The sequence below is a fragment of the Choloepus didactylus genome, chromosome 19 (genome assembly GCF_015220235.1).
Source record: "Choloepus didactylus isolate mChoDid1 chromosome 19, mChoDid1.pri, whole genome shotgun sequence".
Lineage (NCBI taxonomy): Eukaryota > Metazoa > Chordata > Mammalia > Pilosa > Megalonychidae > Choloepus > Choloepus didactylus.
The window spans coordinates 31,888,859-31,908,919 of NC_051325.1; the positions used below are offsets into that span (position 1 = coordinate 31,888,859).

General features: G+C 43.4%; 1 protein-coding gene across 3 annotated transcripts in view; it reads left to right on the forward strand.

The window, feature by feature from the left end:
- Window positions 1-20,061, forward strand: part of C19H20orf194 (chromosome 19 C20orf194 homolog) — a 162,491-nt gene that overhangs the window by 110,241 nt on the left and 32,189 nt on the right. For all 3 annotated transcript variants that reach the window (XM_037812151.1, XM_037812152.1, XM_037812153.1), the window contains 7 exons: window positions 6,243-6,346; window positions 10,728-10,874; window positions 11,942-12,030; window positions 12,553-12,654; window positions 12,926-13,043; window positions 14,584-14,672; window positions 15,953-16,111. In XM_037812151.1, the coding sequence (XP_037668079.1) occupies window positions 6,243-6,346; window positions 10,728-10,874; window positions 11,942-12,030; window positions 12,553-12,654; window positions 12,926-13,043; window positions 14,584-14,672; window positions 15,953-16,111 (808 nt within the window). The remainder of the gene's footprint in view (window positions 1-6,242; window positions 6,347-10,727; window positions 10,875-11,941; window positions 12,031-12,552; window positions 12,655-12,925; window positions 13,044-14,583; window positions 14,673-15,952; window positions 16,112-20,061) is intronic.

Consider the following 20,061-nt stretch of genomic DNA (forward strand, 5'->3'; position numbering starts at 1 on the left):
AACTTGGCATAATTAGTTTGAAATTTATCTGTGTTGCTGCATGTATAAATAGTTCCTTCCTTTTTATTGCTAAACAAGATTTCATTATCTGGATATACCATGATTTGTTTTTACATTCACCTATTGTTGGGCAGTTGGCTTATTTCCAGTTTTCCTCTATTACAGCTAAATCTGCTTATGAATATTTGTATACAGATCCTTGAATGAACATGTGCTTCCATTTTTCTTGGGAAAAATACCTTACTGCTGGGTCATATGGTAGGTGTTATGTTTAACTTTTTAAAAACCTGCCAAAAGGATCCAAAGTGGTTGTGCCATTGTTGCATTCCCACCAGCAGTGTATGAAGGTTCTATTTGCTCCAAATCCTTGCCAACACTATGGTTAGTCTTTTAAATTTTAGTTATTGTAATAAGTAAATAGCAATATCATTGTGGGTTTTTAAAACTTTTTCTGTTAACACTTACTTTGAAATAATTTCAAAATTAGAGGATGGTTGCAAAAATAATACAAACCCCATATAAAGAATTCCAACTTACACCCCCCGAATACCCAGCTCCACGAATATTAACATTTACCCATTTACCTCATCATTTTTTCTTTTTTGTTATTTCCCCTTGATTTTTTCCTTACTCTGTTTGTCTTTTATTTTGGTTTCTTACACCTTATTCATGTTTCCAGTTCCTTCTGATAATTCCAATGTCTGATGCTTTTCCATATCATATTCTGCTCTTGGCTGTTGCTCCTGACTCTCACTTATAGTGCCTTCTTTGCTTGAGTGCTTTGTGACATATTCTTTGGAGCTTATTTATGGTAACCTTTTACTTCCATATTGAAGTTGGTCTCCCCAGCAAGAATTCGTATCCATGTTGAGCATTCATCAGAGCACCATTCCTTTTTATGGCCTAGTAATATCACATTGTATGTGTAATACCACCTTTTGTTTATCCATTAATCTGTTGATGGACACTTGAGTTGCAGCCACCTTTTGTCAATTATGAATAATGTCACTGTGACATCAGTGTGCAATTATCTGTTCAAGTCCCTGCTTTCAGTTCTTTTGGGTATAAACCCAGAAGTAGGATTGTCGAGTCATATGTTAATTCTATACTTAACTTTGTGAGGAACCGCCAATTGTCTTTCACAGTGCCTGTAACACTTTACATTCCCACCAACAATGAATGAGTGTTCCTGTTTCTCCATATCTTCTCAAACACTTGTTATTTTCTGTTTTTTTTTAAATAGTAACCATTGTACTGGGTGTGAAATGGTATCTCAGTGTGGTTTTGATTTCCCTAATGATATTAGGGATAATCATGTGCTTATCGGCCATTTGTATACCTTCTTTGGAAAAGTGTCTATTCAAGTCATTTCCCAATTTTTATTTAAGTTTGTCTTTTGGTTGTTGAATTGTAGGATTGCTTTTATTTATTCTGTATATTAAACCCTTATCAGGTAAAAGGTTTCCCAATTTTTCTTCCATTTTCTAGATTGTCTTTTTACTTTCATGATTAAGTCCTTTGATACACAAAAGTTTTTAATTTTGATGAAGACCCATTTGTCTATTTTTTCTTTCATTGCTTGTGCTTTGGGTATAAAGTCTAAAAAACCATTGCCAAATACAAGATTCTGAAGATGCTTCCCTATGTTTTCTTCTAGGAGTTTTATAGTTTTATTTTGGTTCTTATATTTAGGTCTTTAATCCATTCTAAATTAATTTTTGTGTATAGTGTAAGGAAGGGGTCCACCTTCATTTTTTTTGCATACAGATATCCAGCTTTCCCAGCACCATTTGTTGAAGAGATTATTCTTTTCCCATTGAATGGACATGTCCTGAGGACTCTGGTGACCAAGCTGGCTTTCACCTCCCAGTGATAGGAAAGCCCAGGTGGTGGTCATCTGCTGTCTGCTACCTGCATTCTATATCCTCTCCCTTGTATCCACATGAAGCTACTGAAGGATACTTTCAAAAGATTGTGTGCATTCATGGATTTTACAGCTACATATTACCTAGAACACGGATATCTCTCAGGAGCAAAATGTTGAGAAAAATCAGTGCATCAAAGAGGAATACATACATGTATTAGGATTCTGCTTATATAAAAGCAAAAACAGACAAAACTAAATAATGTATAATTAGTAGGTGCATACAAGTATGGTAGAATATACAGAATTCAGGATATTGGTTAACTCTGGGTGGAGGAAAGCGGGCTGCCAGTTGATGAACAGTGTCCACTGGGCATCAGGGGTACTAGCAATGATTGATTTTTTTAGACTGGTGATAAGTGCACAGGTGTCTGGGTCTTGTTTTGTTTTGTTTGTCTTTAAATCTTCTGTGTACATTTCATGCACTCTCACACACAGAGAATGAAAGTTATTCAGACATTGCATCATAACATTCCCTGGCAGTGATAAATGCTCCCTCTTCATACCAGCTGGGCTGCTGGAGGATTTCTGTTTGTGTAGCCAGTTGTCTGAGGAAGTAGCCAAATTTTTCATTGACGCTTGGTGTCTTTTTGGTCCTGAGGGCCTGTCCCTCTCCAGTTGAACTTCCTGGGATGCAGAGGTCAGTCAAAGACAGAGCCATGCTGTAACTCCCTGCTGTTTCTTGGGCAGTGATGGGGAACTCTCTCTTACCCTTGGTTTTCAGACTCACAGAATGGAGAAGGAAAGACAGAGCTCACCCTATAAGGGAACCCAGGATGAGACAAGCCAGGGAGGTATCAACAGGAGCTAGTCACCCCAGTCACTGAGAAGCCCCTGCAAAACCTTTCCCCTTCCGACCACATTCTGACAGTTTTGGATCCAGAGCAGATACCAGAGTGTTACCCCTTCAAGTGGATCAGAATCTAGGAACCCAGAGTACTGGCCGTGGGGCATCCAGTGAGTCATTCATCTGTCTAATATGCTCTGAGAATAATGACAGAGCCTCATGGAGCCAGGCTGCAGGGTGACTGGGATCACAAGACAGTCTCTGCACCTGTGTTTAATTCATCTGCCATTTGCTGGGTACCTGCCCTGGACCAGGTCCCATAAGGCATGCTTTCCCAGCACTGTCTTGTGAATGTCCTCTTCTTTTCCATTTTGTTTTGAGGCTTCATAGTCTGGAGGGAGAGGAAGTGCTGGAGGTAACCCCCCCGATCCACCATCCCCATTTACCCATTGAATAGTTGGAGTGCACAATGCTTGGATCTGTGCTCTTTTCTTTAAGTTTTAGGATTTTGAGGTTTATTGAGTCCCTTAAGTGATACTGAACTTGTTTCCAAAAGCTTCACTTGATGACCCAGGACATGGAAGATACAGATACTGAGCAGTGTTGGGGAATAGTTCCTGTGTCATGACACCTGATAACAGTAGTGTATTAGTTAGGGTTCTCTAGGGAAATGGAACCAACAAGAGATATCTGTAAATATAAGATTTTATAAAAGTGTCTCACACAACTGTGGAAATGCACAAGTTCAAATTCCATAGGGCAGGATGCATGAGTCCAGATGCCGTAGGGCAGGCAGCAAACTGGCAACTCCAGTGAAGGTGTTCAGTGAACTCCTCAGGAAACTCTTCACTGGCTAGCTGAAGAAGAAGTGAAGGTCTCCTCTCTCTGTCCCTTAAAAGTCTTCAGCTGATTGGATTAAATCCAGCTGATTGAATTCTCTCTTTGCAGAAGATGCCCTTCCTTGATGTAATCAGTCACAGGTGCAGGCAATTCATAATTTAATAAACCAGCCTTCTGGTTTATTGACCAGCCATAAATGTCCTTGCAGTAACAGTTAGGCCAGTGCTTGCTTGACCAGATAACTGGACACATCACCTGGCCAAGTTGACACATGAACCTAACCATCACAAGTAGGTAGGGTCATTTCTCTGGGAACAGTCGGTAAGGCCATCTTGTGGCAGGAGTTGAGTGGTGGTTTTAGGAGTGTGCCTAAGGTTTTGGATGAGCCCTGGGAAAGTTGGTGGAAAGAGTTGGTAGGCAGCAGTGGAAGGATTGCTGGGCAGCACTGCAGGCCTGTTGTGGTTGAGGAACAGAGAAGGCACGTCATCAGGTTACCCACAGATGGGCTTAGAGAGAGGGTAAAATGAAGGAAAAGGGGACCAGAGAACCGAGTAGGCCCAGCATGGTAGAGTGCCTTTAGCATCAGACAAACTCGTGTTCTACACCCAGCTCCCCCACCAAGTAGCCATGTGACTTTTGGAGGAATCTCTCTTAAGCTTGAGTTTCCTCATCAGTCCCATAAGAATACAAAATTGTGAGGATGGAAAGCTATAATATATGTGACATGCTTAGTAAACACTCAATACAATCTGTTCCCATCCCTTTCCCTTGACAAAACAGATTAATGGTAAGTCCTAGAGGATCTTTGCTGGATGTGAGCATCAGAAATTTCTGATCAATAGGGGAAAGTGGGAAGACCAAAGTTTTCAAAGGCTCAGTGACATCAGAGGACCAGGTATTGGGAGTGGGAGGCTAATACAATGATGGGATGCTTGTCAGAGAATAGGCTCTGGAGCTAAGGATTTTGGAGGTAAAAACGTTCTGGATGTTGCCTTACTGCTGAGTTGTGATTGAGGGCAGCATGTGAAATGCAGCATCTCCTGATCTCTCAGAAGGAATGGTAGAGTTGGGTTTGGAAGGAAGACTGTGAGCATATTCAGAAGTTACTGGGAATGTTGTGGCATGATCAGCAGGGCAGTAGATGTGAGCATTGAAGGAAGTGGGGGGAGGGGGTTGCTGTTTCTTTAAGGGAATAAAACTGTTGTGCTAGGATGGAGGGAATGGTTTGAGAGCAGTGGTGAGAAACCTTGAGTTGGTAAAGGGTGAGGCTGAGGCATGAGTAGCCTCTTCCCAGGAGGACCACAAAGCAAGGCTGTGTGCAAGGACAGCCAGCCTTTACTTGCTGGGATGTGGGCAGCTTACAGGGCTTCAACCTGGCTGCCTTGAGTTGGGCTGCTGCTGCCCCAGACAGTGACGTTGGTGTTCGTTGCCTCTGACTGAATATCTACCTCTTCTATCTACATTCAGGCTCCAAAACTTCCTCTTGTGCCTAGAAACTGCCTCCACCTCCTCCAGTCCTCCCCATACCGCCTAACACACACTTAAGCACACACATTCACCAGGCCCCTCCTTTCCTTCCGAAACCCTACCTCCTCAGGAAACCTTTAAAACTGGCATCTCCAGGATGCCTCACCCATGATGAACAGGCAGCCCTCAGACTCCTTGCCTTTGTTCTTAATGTCCCCATAACCTATAGTACTTTGGGGTCGCCTTCCTAGAGCGACAGCTTGAGGAAACAATCCCTCTTAGTCTCCTTCCTTCCCCTTGTAGAGAGGCATTGATGACAACATTCTCAAGCCTGTACCTTGAGTTCCCGGAATTACTTTATCTCTTTTCTATATGTGAAAACATGGAAAGAAAGAAGCTGTTATAAAGAGAGAAAGGATCCATCTTGGACCAGCTCTGGACAGTAACTTGAGCCAGGGGTCTTATGGCTCAGGATGCTCATTTGGGTCTCCAAAGCAAACCCAGACCCAGCCTTAATCCTCGTTATCTTAGTTGTCCATCTTTTCAGTGGTCTGCTTCATAGGGCCCTTACTGAGTTGCTCTGTTTGACCTTGGCCATCCAGGAAACAGCAGCTTTCCTTGTATCTGAGCCCTCACCCACTTCCCACCCACCTTGCTTTTGTGAACTGGAGCAGCAGGCCTCCAGTATCTGTGGAACCCTCTTATTGCCTATCTTAAATGTTCCTTTGCTGGTCTGTTTTCCACAGGGACCTTTAGGCGCCCTTCTCCAGTCCTTCAACTGAGACCCTAGTGTTCCTTCTAGGACCCTAAGTGAGAGATTTGGTCTCTTTAGAGCTTAGCCAGGCTTCTGCCCAGGCAGGAGAAAGAATCGTCTGTAAACTCAGTAATGGAACAGACGTGCCCCAAACTTTTTTAATGTATTTCCCTGGAAGACACCCGTAAGGAAGTGTGAATTTTACCTCTCCCCATCAACTGATTGTTCATGCATTTGTTGTCTTTTCTAATGCTTATGCAAACTCTGTATCTGATACCTCTTTTCTCTAAGATGCCTCATTTCTGTAAGAGGGTGTATTGGCTTTTCCAGAGCCCAGTGCAGACAATCATGTGACTTAGGCACTACCAATGTTACCCCTCTGGTGTATCCTGCTACCTGCAAGAAGGACATTGGGGTCTAGACCCCAGGATCCAGCCCTCCAGCTCTGACCAGATGTCTTTTCCTTACAGGGAAAGTGCATTTCTTCTCCAGTGGCCTTCTGTTTTCTCACTGTCGTCATGGAAGTATCATCATTTCCAAGAATCACATGAATTCCATTTTGTTCTATGATGGGGTAGGTGTTTTACCAATCCGTGGCTTTAGTGTTCAGAAAGATACAACTCTGAGGGGAAAACTAGACAACTCCCTTCCTACCACCACCACAGGGAAGGATGCCAGGAAGCAGCACTGCCCTTGAGGCAGGCAGGCAGGGAGGTCGTGAAGAGGCCTTGTCATCCTTAGGGTCTTGTGAGCCTCGTGCGCCTCTTTGTGTTGCAGGGGGCTTGGCTGGAAGGGGGTTCTGTGTCAGGAAGGCCAGTAGCTACCCATGTCTAATTTACTCATCTCAAGGGGACTGGAAAGTAGGCTGAAGACAACCTCCAAAGACACCCCACTGATGGTCTCCAGCCCAAGTACACAAAGGTTCACTAACTTAAGAACTGGAAAGAAGCTGCTTTCTGTGGCACTGATGAGGCTCTACTCACTGAACAGCATGGGAAAGAATAGGAGAGAAAGACTGACTTTCCCCATGAAGGCTTAGCCTCACCCCCCTGATGCACCTGGCCTTAACCACCAGCTCCATGGAAGCTCCACCCAGATGGTTCTCCCAGAACCATCCTTTCAGTAAACCAGTCTGCACCTGTGCTTCTCCTGAGAGGAAAGGGGATGGCAGTGAGTTTCCCTTAGCTTGTACCTCCTAGCCAGGGCGCAGCTTGTCTCTCGGTAGACCACAGCAGCAGAGACGGGCCCTCTACTCTGCCTGGTGTCAGTCTCCAAACCAGGACAGAGACTAGATGAAGTGGTAGGATCACAACTCAGAAAGCAAATTCTGTGAGCAAGGCTTCCACCCCCACCCTGCTGCCTTAAAGACTGTTCACAAAGCAGGCAGGCCAGCATGATAAAAGTTTTAATATTAGGTCAAATTTTCCTTCAACATCAGGGAAAAAGGACAAATCATTCGAGAAACAAATGCTGGAACAATAGGTTTATTAATTTTGGAGAGGAAATTAGGTTCTTAGCTCATATCAGAAATCAAAATAAACTTTTTTTGAAGTACCTACTATGTATCACATGGCCTCTAAACCTCTGATAGGTTAAAATTAAATATTTTAAAATTTTTCACTGTAGAAAGAAGAATATAAAAATGAATAATTATTAAACTTCTAGGGGCCGGAAGACTTTCTAATCTTAGAAACAATAGAGGAGATTCTAAAGGAAAAGTTTGCTGAATTTGACCATTTATTGATTTTTTAATTTTTGCTGCTTATTTACTTTATTGAAGTATAATTTAAATATAATGAACTATACCCATTTAAAGTTTTCACAGATGTATATACTCATGAAACCACCATCACAATTTATAAGATACGCAAGATTTTCATCACCCCAAGAAATTTCCTCACACCTTTTTGCAGTCATTTTTTTCCTACAACCCTGGCTTTAGGCAACCACTAATTAGCTTTCTGTCACTGTAGATTAGTTTGGTTTTTCTAAAAAGTTATGTAAATTAAAATCATACTTTATTTACTTTTTAGAGTCTGGCATTTTCCACTCATTATAATAATTTTTAGATTCATCCATTTTGTGTGTATCAATAGTTTGTTCCTTTTTATTGCTGAGTAGTATTCCACTGTATAGATATACCAAAAATGTATCAGACTACTTAATCAGGTAAACATCTAAAAAGTATTTCAAAAAGAGAATTAAAAGGCAAATAAAACAAACCGAGAAAAGTATCTTTTGGTGATTAAAACAAGCGAGTGAATATTTATTTCTTAACTTCAAAGAGCTCCATCTATTGACATGAAAACAAAGTTCCCAGGTCAGAACATGAGGCTGGTTAATAGAAAATAACAGATGCATGGAACACATCAAAAGCAGCCTCACTCTGCTATGTGTCAGACTAAATTAGCAAAGGGTAAACAGAAGATACTGTTAGTAGAGAGGAAATGGAGTCAGTAACATTAACTGTCCAGCCACAAGGGTGGCCAAAGAGGAGAGTCGGATGCCATCACTGGAAATGTGTTTAAATAGTATGTAACAGCATGGCAAATGCTAATGGGAAAGTAAGTTTAAAAAGGACATGGAAATGTAAAAATAAATATTATTTTCTACTACATGAAATAGACAAATCCATGAATGAATACTAGGAAGACTCACTAGGAGGAAAAGTACTAAAATGTTAAATGTAATTGGGCTTAGGTGACAGGACTTTGGATTAATTTTTTTTAACCTTTTTTCTCTGTTCTTTTTTGTTTTTTCAAATTTTTATGTAACGAACATAATACTTTTTAAATCTTTCACTTTAGAATCATTGCAAACTTACAGGAAATTACAAAAATAATCAGAAACAATATATAGAACTCCAGCATACTCCCCATTCACATACCCAGATTTACCAAATATTAGCATTTGACACATTTGTTGTATCGTTCTGTTTATCTGTTTTCTAAACATTCGAGAATTGGTTTTATACATCCTGCTTCTCTAACACTTAACACTTCCATGTATATTTCCTGAGAACAAGGACACTCACTTTCGGAACTATCTTAAGTACAGCTGTCAAGTTCACAAAATTTAGCATTGATATAAAGCCTACATACAGTCCATATTCCAGTTTTTTCAGTTGTCCCAATAATTCCCTTTTGTGCATTTTCTCTTCCATTATTAGATCCAGTCTAGAATCACATATAGCCCTCCAGGAGACATAGCGATGGGGGTCATGGGAATCTTTATTTTAATCCTCATTGAAGACTGGCATCAAATCAAAGCACTATTTAGTAAACAGTTCTTGAGGGCATCTTTGTGTGTTGTGAGCCAAGTACCTGACTCCCTGCTGACCTGACTTAAAACTGAGGGTTAGCTTTTATAGCATCTAGAATAATGGCTTGACAGTGTTACCGCTCGGCAGTTCCCCCTGAGTGCTCTTTCCCTCAGTTGAGTATTAGAGGAGTACTGACCTCGAGATGAGCTCCAGGCAGGTGCTAGGAGTGCCAGCTCTTCTCTGCTGCACCATCCTCTTCATCAACCTCTTAGAAAGCTGGGGGTGGAGTGACTGAATGAGTGAGTGAGGGTCAAGGGATGCAGGCTGTGTCAGGGAAAGGGTGATAGTGTCTTCACCCCTAGGGATACTGACCCTGCTATCTCTGAACTGGGGAGCCCGGTACACTTGGGATTTGTATAAAGGGAGTTACTGGAATTCATCCCACTCTGCAGTGAAATGGGTAAACTTTTCTTCCCATTTCACTGGTGACCAATTTTCCTCGGGCCATTGAAGTACATGACACTGAAAGGGAAGTGGAAAACTCGTCAGAGGACCCCGGGAATTTCAGCCAGACAGAGAGGAGCAACAGATTTGGCCCACTGCCCTCCTTCAGTGAGCCAGGGCCTTCATGTAGCTTGTGTTAGAAGTTCCAGAGCTGGACAGCTTCAAGGCCATCAAGTCAGATGAACCTAAGGTCATTTTTTCTCTTCTTCCATTACGTTCACCTAGGCCTGCCCAAGAGTACATACAATCACACATTCTCTCTCTCTCTCTCTCTCTCTCTCTCTCTCTCTCTCTCTCTTACTTTATTTTGCCTTTTATTGATTTGATACTGAATCAGGAGTTGGAGGTGGAAGTGGAGTTCTGAATGCCTTCTTCCACTCAAATCCAGGTAGTGGTTAACCCATCAAAAACCAAAGACCTCTTCTTACCCATGACTTGGCTACCATGAATTCGAGCCTTTACTCAATTCTCAGTTTTTCAGTGAGGCCTTCCTTGACCACCTGTTTCCTACTTTGAGCTGCCCACTCCCCAGTACTTCCAATTCTCCTTATAACAATCTACTTTTTCCTTTTTTCCATAGCATTTATTGTCTTCAAACCTTATATATAATTCAGTTATTTATTATGCTTACCAATTTTTGTCTTTGTGTTCTATCTTCACCACCACCCTCAAATGACAGGGATCTTTGTCTGTTCTGGTCACTGCTGAATCCTGAGCTTATAAAACAGTCATTGGTATATAGCAGGCACTCAATATGTATTTTGAATAAATGAATGATCTAGTGGATGAAAGAAACTTGTAACCTCCAGTTATTACTGAGCAGATTAATTACTACATGTGACTGCTGTGACTGTTCCATCTCCAGCACAGTGCCCAGTTGAGTGAATGAATAACTTGAAATTCCCAAGAGTATCCTCAACATTGTTGACTGAATCTGCACATAAATTGAATTCAGTCCTCTAGAAAGAATTATGAAATGACATTTTCACATGACACTTTCAACTTTTACAACCCTTTTGCTTCCTGTATCTCCCGGAAGTGGGCATTGGAAAGCTCTGCTGTTGAACCCCAGAAAACCATGTAATATGAAAAGAGTTGCGCTGAAATTGGTCACGTGTTCTGGCAGTAGTTGTGAGGGCTAGTACCACTCACGTGGCTTTTCTCACCAACACTCCCTCTTTTTCTCTAGGATTCCACTAGTGTCGTTGCCGCCCTTCTGATAGACTTCAGAAGTTCATTGCTGCCTCATCTCCCAGTTCATTTCCATGGATCAAGCAATTTCCTGATGATTGCCCTTTTCCCCAAATCAAAGATATACCAAGCATTTTACTCAGAGGTAACATCAATCATTATTCAACAAAACTGCTGCTACTTTTTTTCTTAGCAGTTTAGATGGTGGGGGCAACATCCTGGGACTGACAGTGCAGTGATGGGAGCTTGTTTGTGGGAGTAGATTCTTCCAACTCTTGCCGGTCCTGGAATGATGATCTTGCCAGAGCAAGAGTCTAAAGGAACTAAACAAAAGGCTTTTTAGTTTCTGAGAAAAAATCTTCTTTATCCCCTTTAACTGCTTTTAACTGCTTTGTTGAATTGTTGGGCCCTACCCACTGGAATAGAGCTCTCTCCCCTACTCCATGCTCTGCACTTCCCCTTGGTTCACAGCCCCTGACCTTGCAGATGGTCCCACCTGGGGGGCTGCACATTAAAGGCATTCAGCACAGAATTTTGCATGAGTGAGAGAACTAACCAAGAATTATACGACCCACTTGGAGACCTAGAAGTAGCCAAAATCAGATAGGTGTCCAGCATCATAACTGGTGGAAATGTTAGAAGGGTATGATGGCAGCAGTTTGTGAAGGGACGGTGTCCCTGCCTCAGGACAGATTCATGGCACATGGAGGAGGCCAGAACTGCCCTTGGCTGCAGAGGAACTTCTCAGTCCAGTCTGTATCTTCCCTCTTTAATGTTTACTGGTCCTTCCTACCTCCTTGTGACTATCCTTTCAATTAGAAACCTAGAGAGCAACTCCTTAGATTCTCTTCAGCTGTCCCTCTGTCTCTGGGCAAGTGTTGCTCAAACCATTCTTATCTGTCTGACCCTATCACCAGGGAAGAAAATGTCCCTGCTGCCAGAACAGTGTCACCTAATACCTTCCTCTGTGCTTCCTGACCTCAGAAGAAATGGAATGAACCCCTGAGGGGAGGAATCCAGAAATAAGTTCTGGTTTTGAAAAATACAGAACAAAATTGCTTCAAGCCCCTATTTTGAAGCAAACTTGTTTGTTACAATGGCTTTTCTCTGCACTGACAGTCTAGATTTTCAACAACCATCAAATCCCCATGTGGGTTCCATATCCTGTTGTTGGGTTTAAAGTGTTCTTTGCTCAAATTCTGTTTTGTTTAGGTTTTCTCCCCCTGGCAACAGCAGGCTAACTCAGGGCTCTCTTTAAAAGTGATCCAGGAAGATGGATTATCTGTGGAACAAAAGAGATTGTAAGTGGCTGCCTTCAGTGTTTATGCTTGCTTCCCCATGCTTTGTGTGTGCTCTCTTTGCAGGATGACTTGCATTTTGTAACACAAGGGTCTTGGCATCTGAAAGGGCCAACACAGTCATTTCAGAGTTTCCAACTTGCAGGTACCAGTGCCCTTAGGGAAATATAAAGCAAGAGAGATGAAATCAACAATAATCAGTAATCCATAGTGTTGCTACAGTGTGCCAGACTTTCCTGTGTGGGCACAGCAGTTCAGCTGGTACTGCGCTGGGCCTCATCCATGACCCCTTGCCATGCCAGGCTTCCAGAAGAGGGGCAGAGGAAATAATATATGCTCGAGAGATAAATAGCTGCCACTTGTACGCACTAACACCACATTTTGTTTAAGTCAGTGAGATACTTGTTTTGGAAGAATTGACACTGTCACAGGACACTGGCTTAAAAGCATCAGGAATACCAGTTGTTTAAAGTGTGTGCACTCTAGGGAGATGGTGTTCTAATCTGTGAGCTTTTGATATTCCAGACACTCCAACGCGCAGAAACTTTTCAGCGCCCTGAGCCATCCTGCTGGGGAGAAATGGAGTCCTCTAAAGCTACTCTCAGCCAAACTCCCTGAGCTGGACTGGTGAGCTCTGGTTTTCTGTTTTTAAATGTTTAATGGGCTTTTGAAATGTCAGAAACCTCAATGTTGGCCCTTTCTAAGCTCGTCTTTCTTTTTGGCTTCTTAGGGATCATTATGAAAGGTAGTAGTGACTCACCATATACAATTTTATTCTCCAGAAAGAATCTCTCTAAGGTTTATTTTTCAGCAATTAAGTAAGAGTTTCTTATGTGAATGGGAACATTCAGGCTAGGCTGATGATAGTAACATAATAGCATTTTCTTTGTCTACCCAGGTTTCTCCAGCATTTCACCCTGGGCAGCATTAGTTGCGAGCCTGTGATGAGGACCCATCTACCTGTCCTGCTGCAGCGAGCTGAGATCAGCCCCACTCACAGAGTAGAAAATGACAAGGTGGAGGAGCTCACCAATATGCTGGGAAGAAAATCCTGATAGCCTGCCTTTGATCTTTTTTGCCCATTAACAAAAGGAGCTTGGGCGGAGTTCCCTTTTATAAGACTCTCCACCTTCTTGGATACTGATGTAATGCTACACACGGAAACCCAATACTGATGTAATGCTACACATGGAAACCCATTCTAACAGTGGCTGCAGGCATCTGCATTAATCCTGGCCGAGCCCTGTGACAGTGATAGAGGCCCTGGCATCTTGCTGTGCCTTCCCCTTGCTTCTCCAGGTCTTTTAAATTCTTGCTTAGTGCTCTCATGCTGTCAGCTCTTTCTGGCTGTCTCAAGGACTTACCTAGCAGTGGTCGATACATTGTGCTTAATGAGGGGGAAGGTAGGGTGGCTGTGATACAGGCAATTGTTGGCATTGCCAGAGTAAGGTGATACTTCACAAACATTCACTTCCCAAGAGTGGATTTTAATCTGTTTACGCCTCAAACTTTCCTTCTTGGCCCCCTCCCACCATTCCTTTGTAACCATATGTTGTAATATACTCAAAGAAGGTATTTATTTCTGTGCAAATCTCTAAGAACTGAGCTGCAAAAGACAGTGGAAGTACTAAGCAATTAGAAGCATCATTTTTCCCTTCAGTAAGAGTTTTAAAAGCCTGAAAATGCCAACTTGTCATATTTTATTTAAAGGGTGCGACATCCTAGGCTTGTTTGACGTCAGTATCCCAATATGTAAAATGTGGATGTAGATCAGGTATGGTATGGATTAATGTATATAAAACCATCTTAACAACAACAACAAAAAAATACTACAGGTCTGACATGAAAGTAAAAAGATATCTGGCTGTGGCCTGCATCCTGTGATTTAAAGGGCTGCAGCCTAGGCACTGAGAAATAGGGGCCAAGGAGGGGAAATTTGGATGGGAGGAGGATAAACACAAAGTCAGTTACATGGAGTCCTTCCCAAGAGAGCAGAAAGGGATACAGAGTGGAGGCCCTGGTCAAAGGGGAGGGGATGAGCCATCTCTGTGCTCGTGTGACCAGCTCAAGTGATGCGTGCCACCAGGCTTAGCTTTAGCCTAAGTTATCTGTGACTGAAGCTGTCCCAGTGAGTCTTGGTATTGTGAAATAAAGCACATGCTTAGAGACCCTTGCCATGCTATGTCATTCACATAGACATTTCATGTGGTTGTGTAGTGAGGTTTGAACAGTCCAGAGTTTCCATAAATCCTAATGCATTATATTTTAACTGATTTATTCACAACCTGATGAAAGTCAGTTCCATGGAAATTATAATAGTAATCTACATTTTATGTAGTGTTTGCTATGTGCCAGGTACTGTTCTAAGCACTTTACATATATTAACATATATTAGCCCTTACACCTACCTTACAAGGTACACTCAGTCATTAGCCTAAGGTCACATCGCTAGTAAGTGATGGTCCTGAGATTCAAACCCACAGAGCCTGGCTCCAGAGTCAGTTTTCTTAATCCCTTACTCAATGCTGCCTCTCAGTTGACTTTTCTTTCATATAGGTAATTATCAGCATTGTAACCGGCCTCCCAGGCTGTCATGCTAGCGAGCTCTGTGCTTTTCTGGTCACTCTGCATAAGGAATATGGCAGGTTAGTATGGTTGCTGCCTCTGCTTTGGGGAAAGGGATTCTATTGTCTCAGGCATGGACTGACCTTTGGCGTAATTGGTACCGGCACAGAAGTCATTCATCCTTCCATGTATGCCAGGCACTATTCTAACGGTGGAGGATACATCAATAAGTAAAACAGACAAGACAAGAAAATCTTCTGCACTCGTAGACTTTACATCCTAGGTTGGGGAGACAAACAGTTAACCAGATAAGCAGAATTGTATACTAGCCTATGGAGAAACAAAGCAGCAAAGGATATAGGGAGTGCAGGGGTGGAGGTGAGATTCCAGTTTTAAATTGAGTGGTCAGGTAAACCTCACTGAGAAGGTAGCATTTGAGCCATGACCTGAGGAAATAAGGGAATGAGCCATGCACATCTCTGGAGGAAAAGTATTTTAGCAGCAGCACCAGCAAATGCAAACAAAGGCCTGAGAGTGTACCTGGTCATCAGGGAAATTCAGGACTGTGATGATTCTAAGAACTTGGGAGCTAGTATAGGTGGTGGTCTTTCTATGACACAAGGGCACTGTGTGAGTTTAGGTGCAGCTGGGACATGTTGGCTTGTGTGAAATTGAGAAAAATGTTCCTTTATCACTTCAGCTGGCTGACAGATTAATAAAAATCCCTTGCTGACCTGACAAGTCATTTAATATCTGGTAAATCTACTCCAAAGTAAGGCATCCTGCAGGAGGTCATACAGGAATTGAGAAGAATGAAATTGCTTAAAGGGCTGGAAGTTTAAGGCAGGAGATTGGGAGGGTGGGGGAGAGATTTGTAGCAAAGCTAGGGAAATATTGGACCTCCTTTAGTAAGCACTAAATGGCTAACTAGTTCCTCACCCCAGTGCTTTTCTGTAAACATTCTGAATTCTTTGCCCTACCCATTTCTTATTCTTAGCAAGTCTTTCTGAGCACTGGACAAAAGCCATTTTATTGAATTGTCCTTCAGGAAGCAGCTGCCTGCTCAGAAGGAGTCTCTCAATTTTGAAGTCTGTTGATCATGTGCTTATCTCACCTCTTTCCCTGTGGGAAGGGGTTTCCTGTCAAAAGTCCAATTGATGGTGGTCTCAGCCTACTGGATTCCCAACCTAGCCAATGCCCTCTTGTCTTTTTCTTTCTTGCTTTCCCCTATATGGATTTACTGGAAAGAATGTCTGTGGGAGAACTTGTTACATTTGAACCCACCAGTTGGAACTGGCTGAGCCTATGGGGCCAGACCATCAGGTGGCCCCCGCACTGAGATTGCATTTGCTATTTCCAGGTGGATGGTGTACCGCCAACTCATGGACAGCTCTGAATGTTTTCATGCTGCCCACTTCCAGAGATACCTTTCCAGTGCCCTGGAAGCCCAACAGAACCGCTCTGCCCGTCAGTCAGCCTACACCCGCAAGAAGACTAGACTCCTGGTGGTGTTGCAAGGGTGAGCCTTGGAGGTCTTCTGGGGACAGCGGGTCGAGATGGTGATGACTTTGTTATTACTTTTATTTCATGTGTAGCAAACCTGAGGCACAGAGCAGATTACACAGGAGCCTACACAGTATCTGTGCTACTCAGGCCTTAAATGAGCAAAGATGGCAGGTGTAGCTTGCACACAAATTTTAAGTTTGGCTTCAACATCATAATATCCCCAAAAGGTGGAGATGAGGGAGGTTTTCTGGACCAGATTCTCTGATAATTCTGGTATGGATAGTTGTCCCTAGACCTCTTCCTTTGCTTTCTAGATAAGGGAGCTTCATCGACTGCAGTTCTCCCTCTTGTGGCTTGCAGTTTCCAGTCCTCTCATCCCCAGGTTTCCTAGGACCCTCAGTGAAGAGCATACATAGTCTGCTTGGGTAAGGATTTTGTGCAGAACTGTGAGTGTAGGCTGACTAGCTTGTGGAGTCCCTGTGCAAGCAGCATTATTGTGGATGTGAAACATGGGAAGACAGGTTGACAGAATGTGTGTGCATCTCTGCTCCAGGGGACCCTGGCCACAGGAGCTTCCCTTAGCCTCTTCAAAAGCCTTCCAGGGAGGAGCCCTGTGCAGGCCTGTCACAACCTCAGGCCCAGAGGGGAACTTGTCGGGTTAGGGAAAACATGGGCTATGCTTTTCACTAGTGTCATCATGGTGTAATAAAGAAGCTTTGGGCAGTTCTCACAAAGTGCTTTTGTACTATCCTGCCTTTTTTGTGTTTGTAATAATTAGTGTTTGCAATTGGCTAGTTGTTTCCAGTAAGGAATAGGCCCAGATCCAAAATTCTGTTTGCTCTTCTGGGTGTAATGGTGAAAAATGGAGGCAAGCTGGGCCAGTGGTCCCTGAGGAAGGAGGCATGTGGGACTGTACACCCCACCAGGCCATCATTCATCTTAGGACATTGTTCTCACGCCCTGTCTCAGGCTCACCTTTTGTTAGCCCTTTTGTTCTACATGTGGGCTGAGGTTATGGAAGCCACAAGGGAGGAGTCTTGACCTGAAACTACCAGTTTTCTTCTGGGTTTCCATTGCTTCTAATGGTCAAAGGAATGAGTTTGTCCAGCTGCATCACCTCCTGTCCCTGCCAGAGTTGAGAGTCATTGGGGGTATGGACCTGGAGACAAATTTGGCAGCTTGATAATGTGCAGCTGAGATCATTTCCATCTTCCATTGTATCGGAGAGCATTATTGACTCCTTGTCTCTGCCTTTACAAACCTGTAGAAGTGTCAGCTGACTCACATGCTCCTGGATGGAGGGGCAGTGTATGAACAGCCCACTCCTGGACTCCCAGATCCAGCTTTGCCCAGTCTCAGCCTAGAGACTGCAAATAGATTTCCTGAAGGACTCAAGGCAGAATATCAGCCAAATGCTGTGGCTCCTTCCAAAAGTACCATTCTTAGGGGCTGGGGCCATTTTCCTAGGGCTCAGCAGGGAACATGTGGCAACTCCTTTTGTAGCATGTCTGTCTCCTTGGGGCTAGACCTTCAAGCCCATTATTGAAGTTGCTGGTGAAGGGAGACCCCAGAGGCTTCTCGAATTGAGGATTTCATTTCCTGAATATGGCTTTTATCTTCATTTGTAGGATTCTTTGAGCAAAGCCTGTGGTGTAGAGCAGAGTTTTCTTTTGTTCCTAAAGTGGCTTGGTCCATTTGACTTACTGCAGCAGTGTAGGCCAAGGCTGTTGAACTCTGACATCTAGCTGTTAGTTTGTTGTTTTAAAAATTAAATTAATGTATTCTGAAATGACAAAATTTTGCAAATAGAGGACAGATTAATGGTTGCCAAGGATTAGGCATAAGGATGAGGGGATTGGGGAGCTGAGTGAGGGGCAGGAGGGAGGTGGGTATGGTTATAAAAAGGCTTGACATGAGGGAACTGTTCAGGATCTTGACTGTGTGATGAATGCAGGAACCAAAACAGGTGATAAAATTGTATAGAACTTAACACATACACACAAATGAATGTAAGTGAAACTGGGGAAATCTGAATTTGGAGAACAATATTTGTTATACCCTGGAGTGTTATAAAATAATTCTTTTAAGTACTCTACATTAAAAAACAAATATCTCTCAAAACAAAAATTGAATTAATATAAAACATGTACAGTCAAATTGTAGGCTTAAATTGCAAACATAAAACTGAGTCCAAAAAAGACTTGAAATGATATCTGTTGTTTCAGGGGAAAGAAAGTTAAGGTCCTGCTGTGGTTTGGAGTTTTTTGTTTTGTTTTATTCTTATTTTTAATAAAGAGTACTGACGAGGAAGAGGCAAACATGAAGAGCCAGTGTTCTGCATTCTGCATGCAATCAGGGCAGTTCAGCCCAAGTGGCCAGGCACCAGCTCTGGCAGCTGGAGTGCGCTGCTTCCTTCTCTGGTGAGGGCTTCTGGGCCCAGTGTGATCGTTCAGCAGTGGCTGGGGAAGGAGGAGACATAGCAGGGGCTTCCTCTAATGAGCAGGTCTAAGGGCCAGGGGCCTCTCTTGCCTCCCATGCTTACTGCAGTGCCCAGATGCATTGGCCTTGCCAAGGAGGCTGGGACTGTTTTTCACTCTAACCCTTTTCCATTAAAATCAATGAAGGTTAGTGGAATGCTCTGAAGACCTGGGAACTCCCCAGCCATCCTCTCTAAGGAAAATCCTATGGTATTAAAATGACCAAATCTTCGAGTAAAATTTTCAGTGGCCCTTTTCTACCCTAAGAAATGAGACTTTGTACCCTTGTACTCAACTTGTAAAATAAAGAGATTCCAAACACTTCTTTTTGGGAACAGGGGAAAGCTAATGCTGAGGAGTAAGACTAAGGCATTTAACCATTTAAATTCACTAAAAACTCTACCAAAAAGAGATTTGGAACAGTGTAAGTATCTGTTCAGCTTACCAGGTGTGCTGCTATAAATGTCAGCAGTGCATACAGCGTGTGGGGCTCCCCAGGCATCCAGGCCCAGGCACTGCAGAACCAGTGGACTGAGCCCCATGGGGTCATCCACACATGTCTGGGCATGGGTAAGCCTACAACAGAAGCTAGGAAGCAAGGGCTGGATCTGAAGGCCCTTGGGCTGTCAAGCCTCGCTGGGAACTCTAGAATCTAGCACCTCCTGTGCTCTACAGAAGCACTGCTGGTTGGAGGGAGCTGAGGTCAGAGGCCAGGCCAGGAATGGAGTCTATAGTGTAGTCTGCAATAGAACCAAGTGCCTTTTTACAGAGAGTTGTTTATAGGAAATCGGGAAATGGTTCAGGCAAGCTATACCCAACCCCCAACCTCCCAAGGGCACAGGCTCGCACTCAGGCCCACTTGCTCAGCAAAGCTGCCCATCGAGTTTGCAGTTCCTCCTTAGGAACAGGCCTTTTATCCTCTTCGACTGGGTCAACTGGGGAAATGTTCTCCTCTGCAAGAGGAAAAGGACCACTCCCCTCTTGGAGTGGCTAGGGGTCCATCTGGGGTTGAATGTCTAGTTCGTTCACTTGCCCTGCTGTAGACACCAAACATTCCAGCACTGAACAACCAGCTTACATTCTTACTGGGGAAGGCAGACAATAAATTAAGTGAGAAGATACAGCATATGTAACTGCTGATCAGTGTTTTGGAGAAAAATTAAGCCCCTGATGGATGGGCTGTTAGTGGAGGGGGTGGGGGAGTGCCAGAGGGAGGGCTGCTGTTTCACATGGAGTGTATACAGTCAGAGAATGCCTCTCTCCCAAGAGGCCATTGGAGCAGAGACCTGAAGTGGGTGAGGGAGTGAGCCATGCAGATATCTAAGGAAAAGAGCATTACAAACAGGGAGGACAGTGAGTGCCAAGGTGGGAGGATGCCTGGTGTGTTCAGGGAACAGCTGGACTGTTCATTGAGTGGCTGGATCAGGATAAGGGGAAGAGTGGTAGGTGAGACCCTTCCCTGCAGTGCGGGGGTCAGATCAAGGAA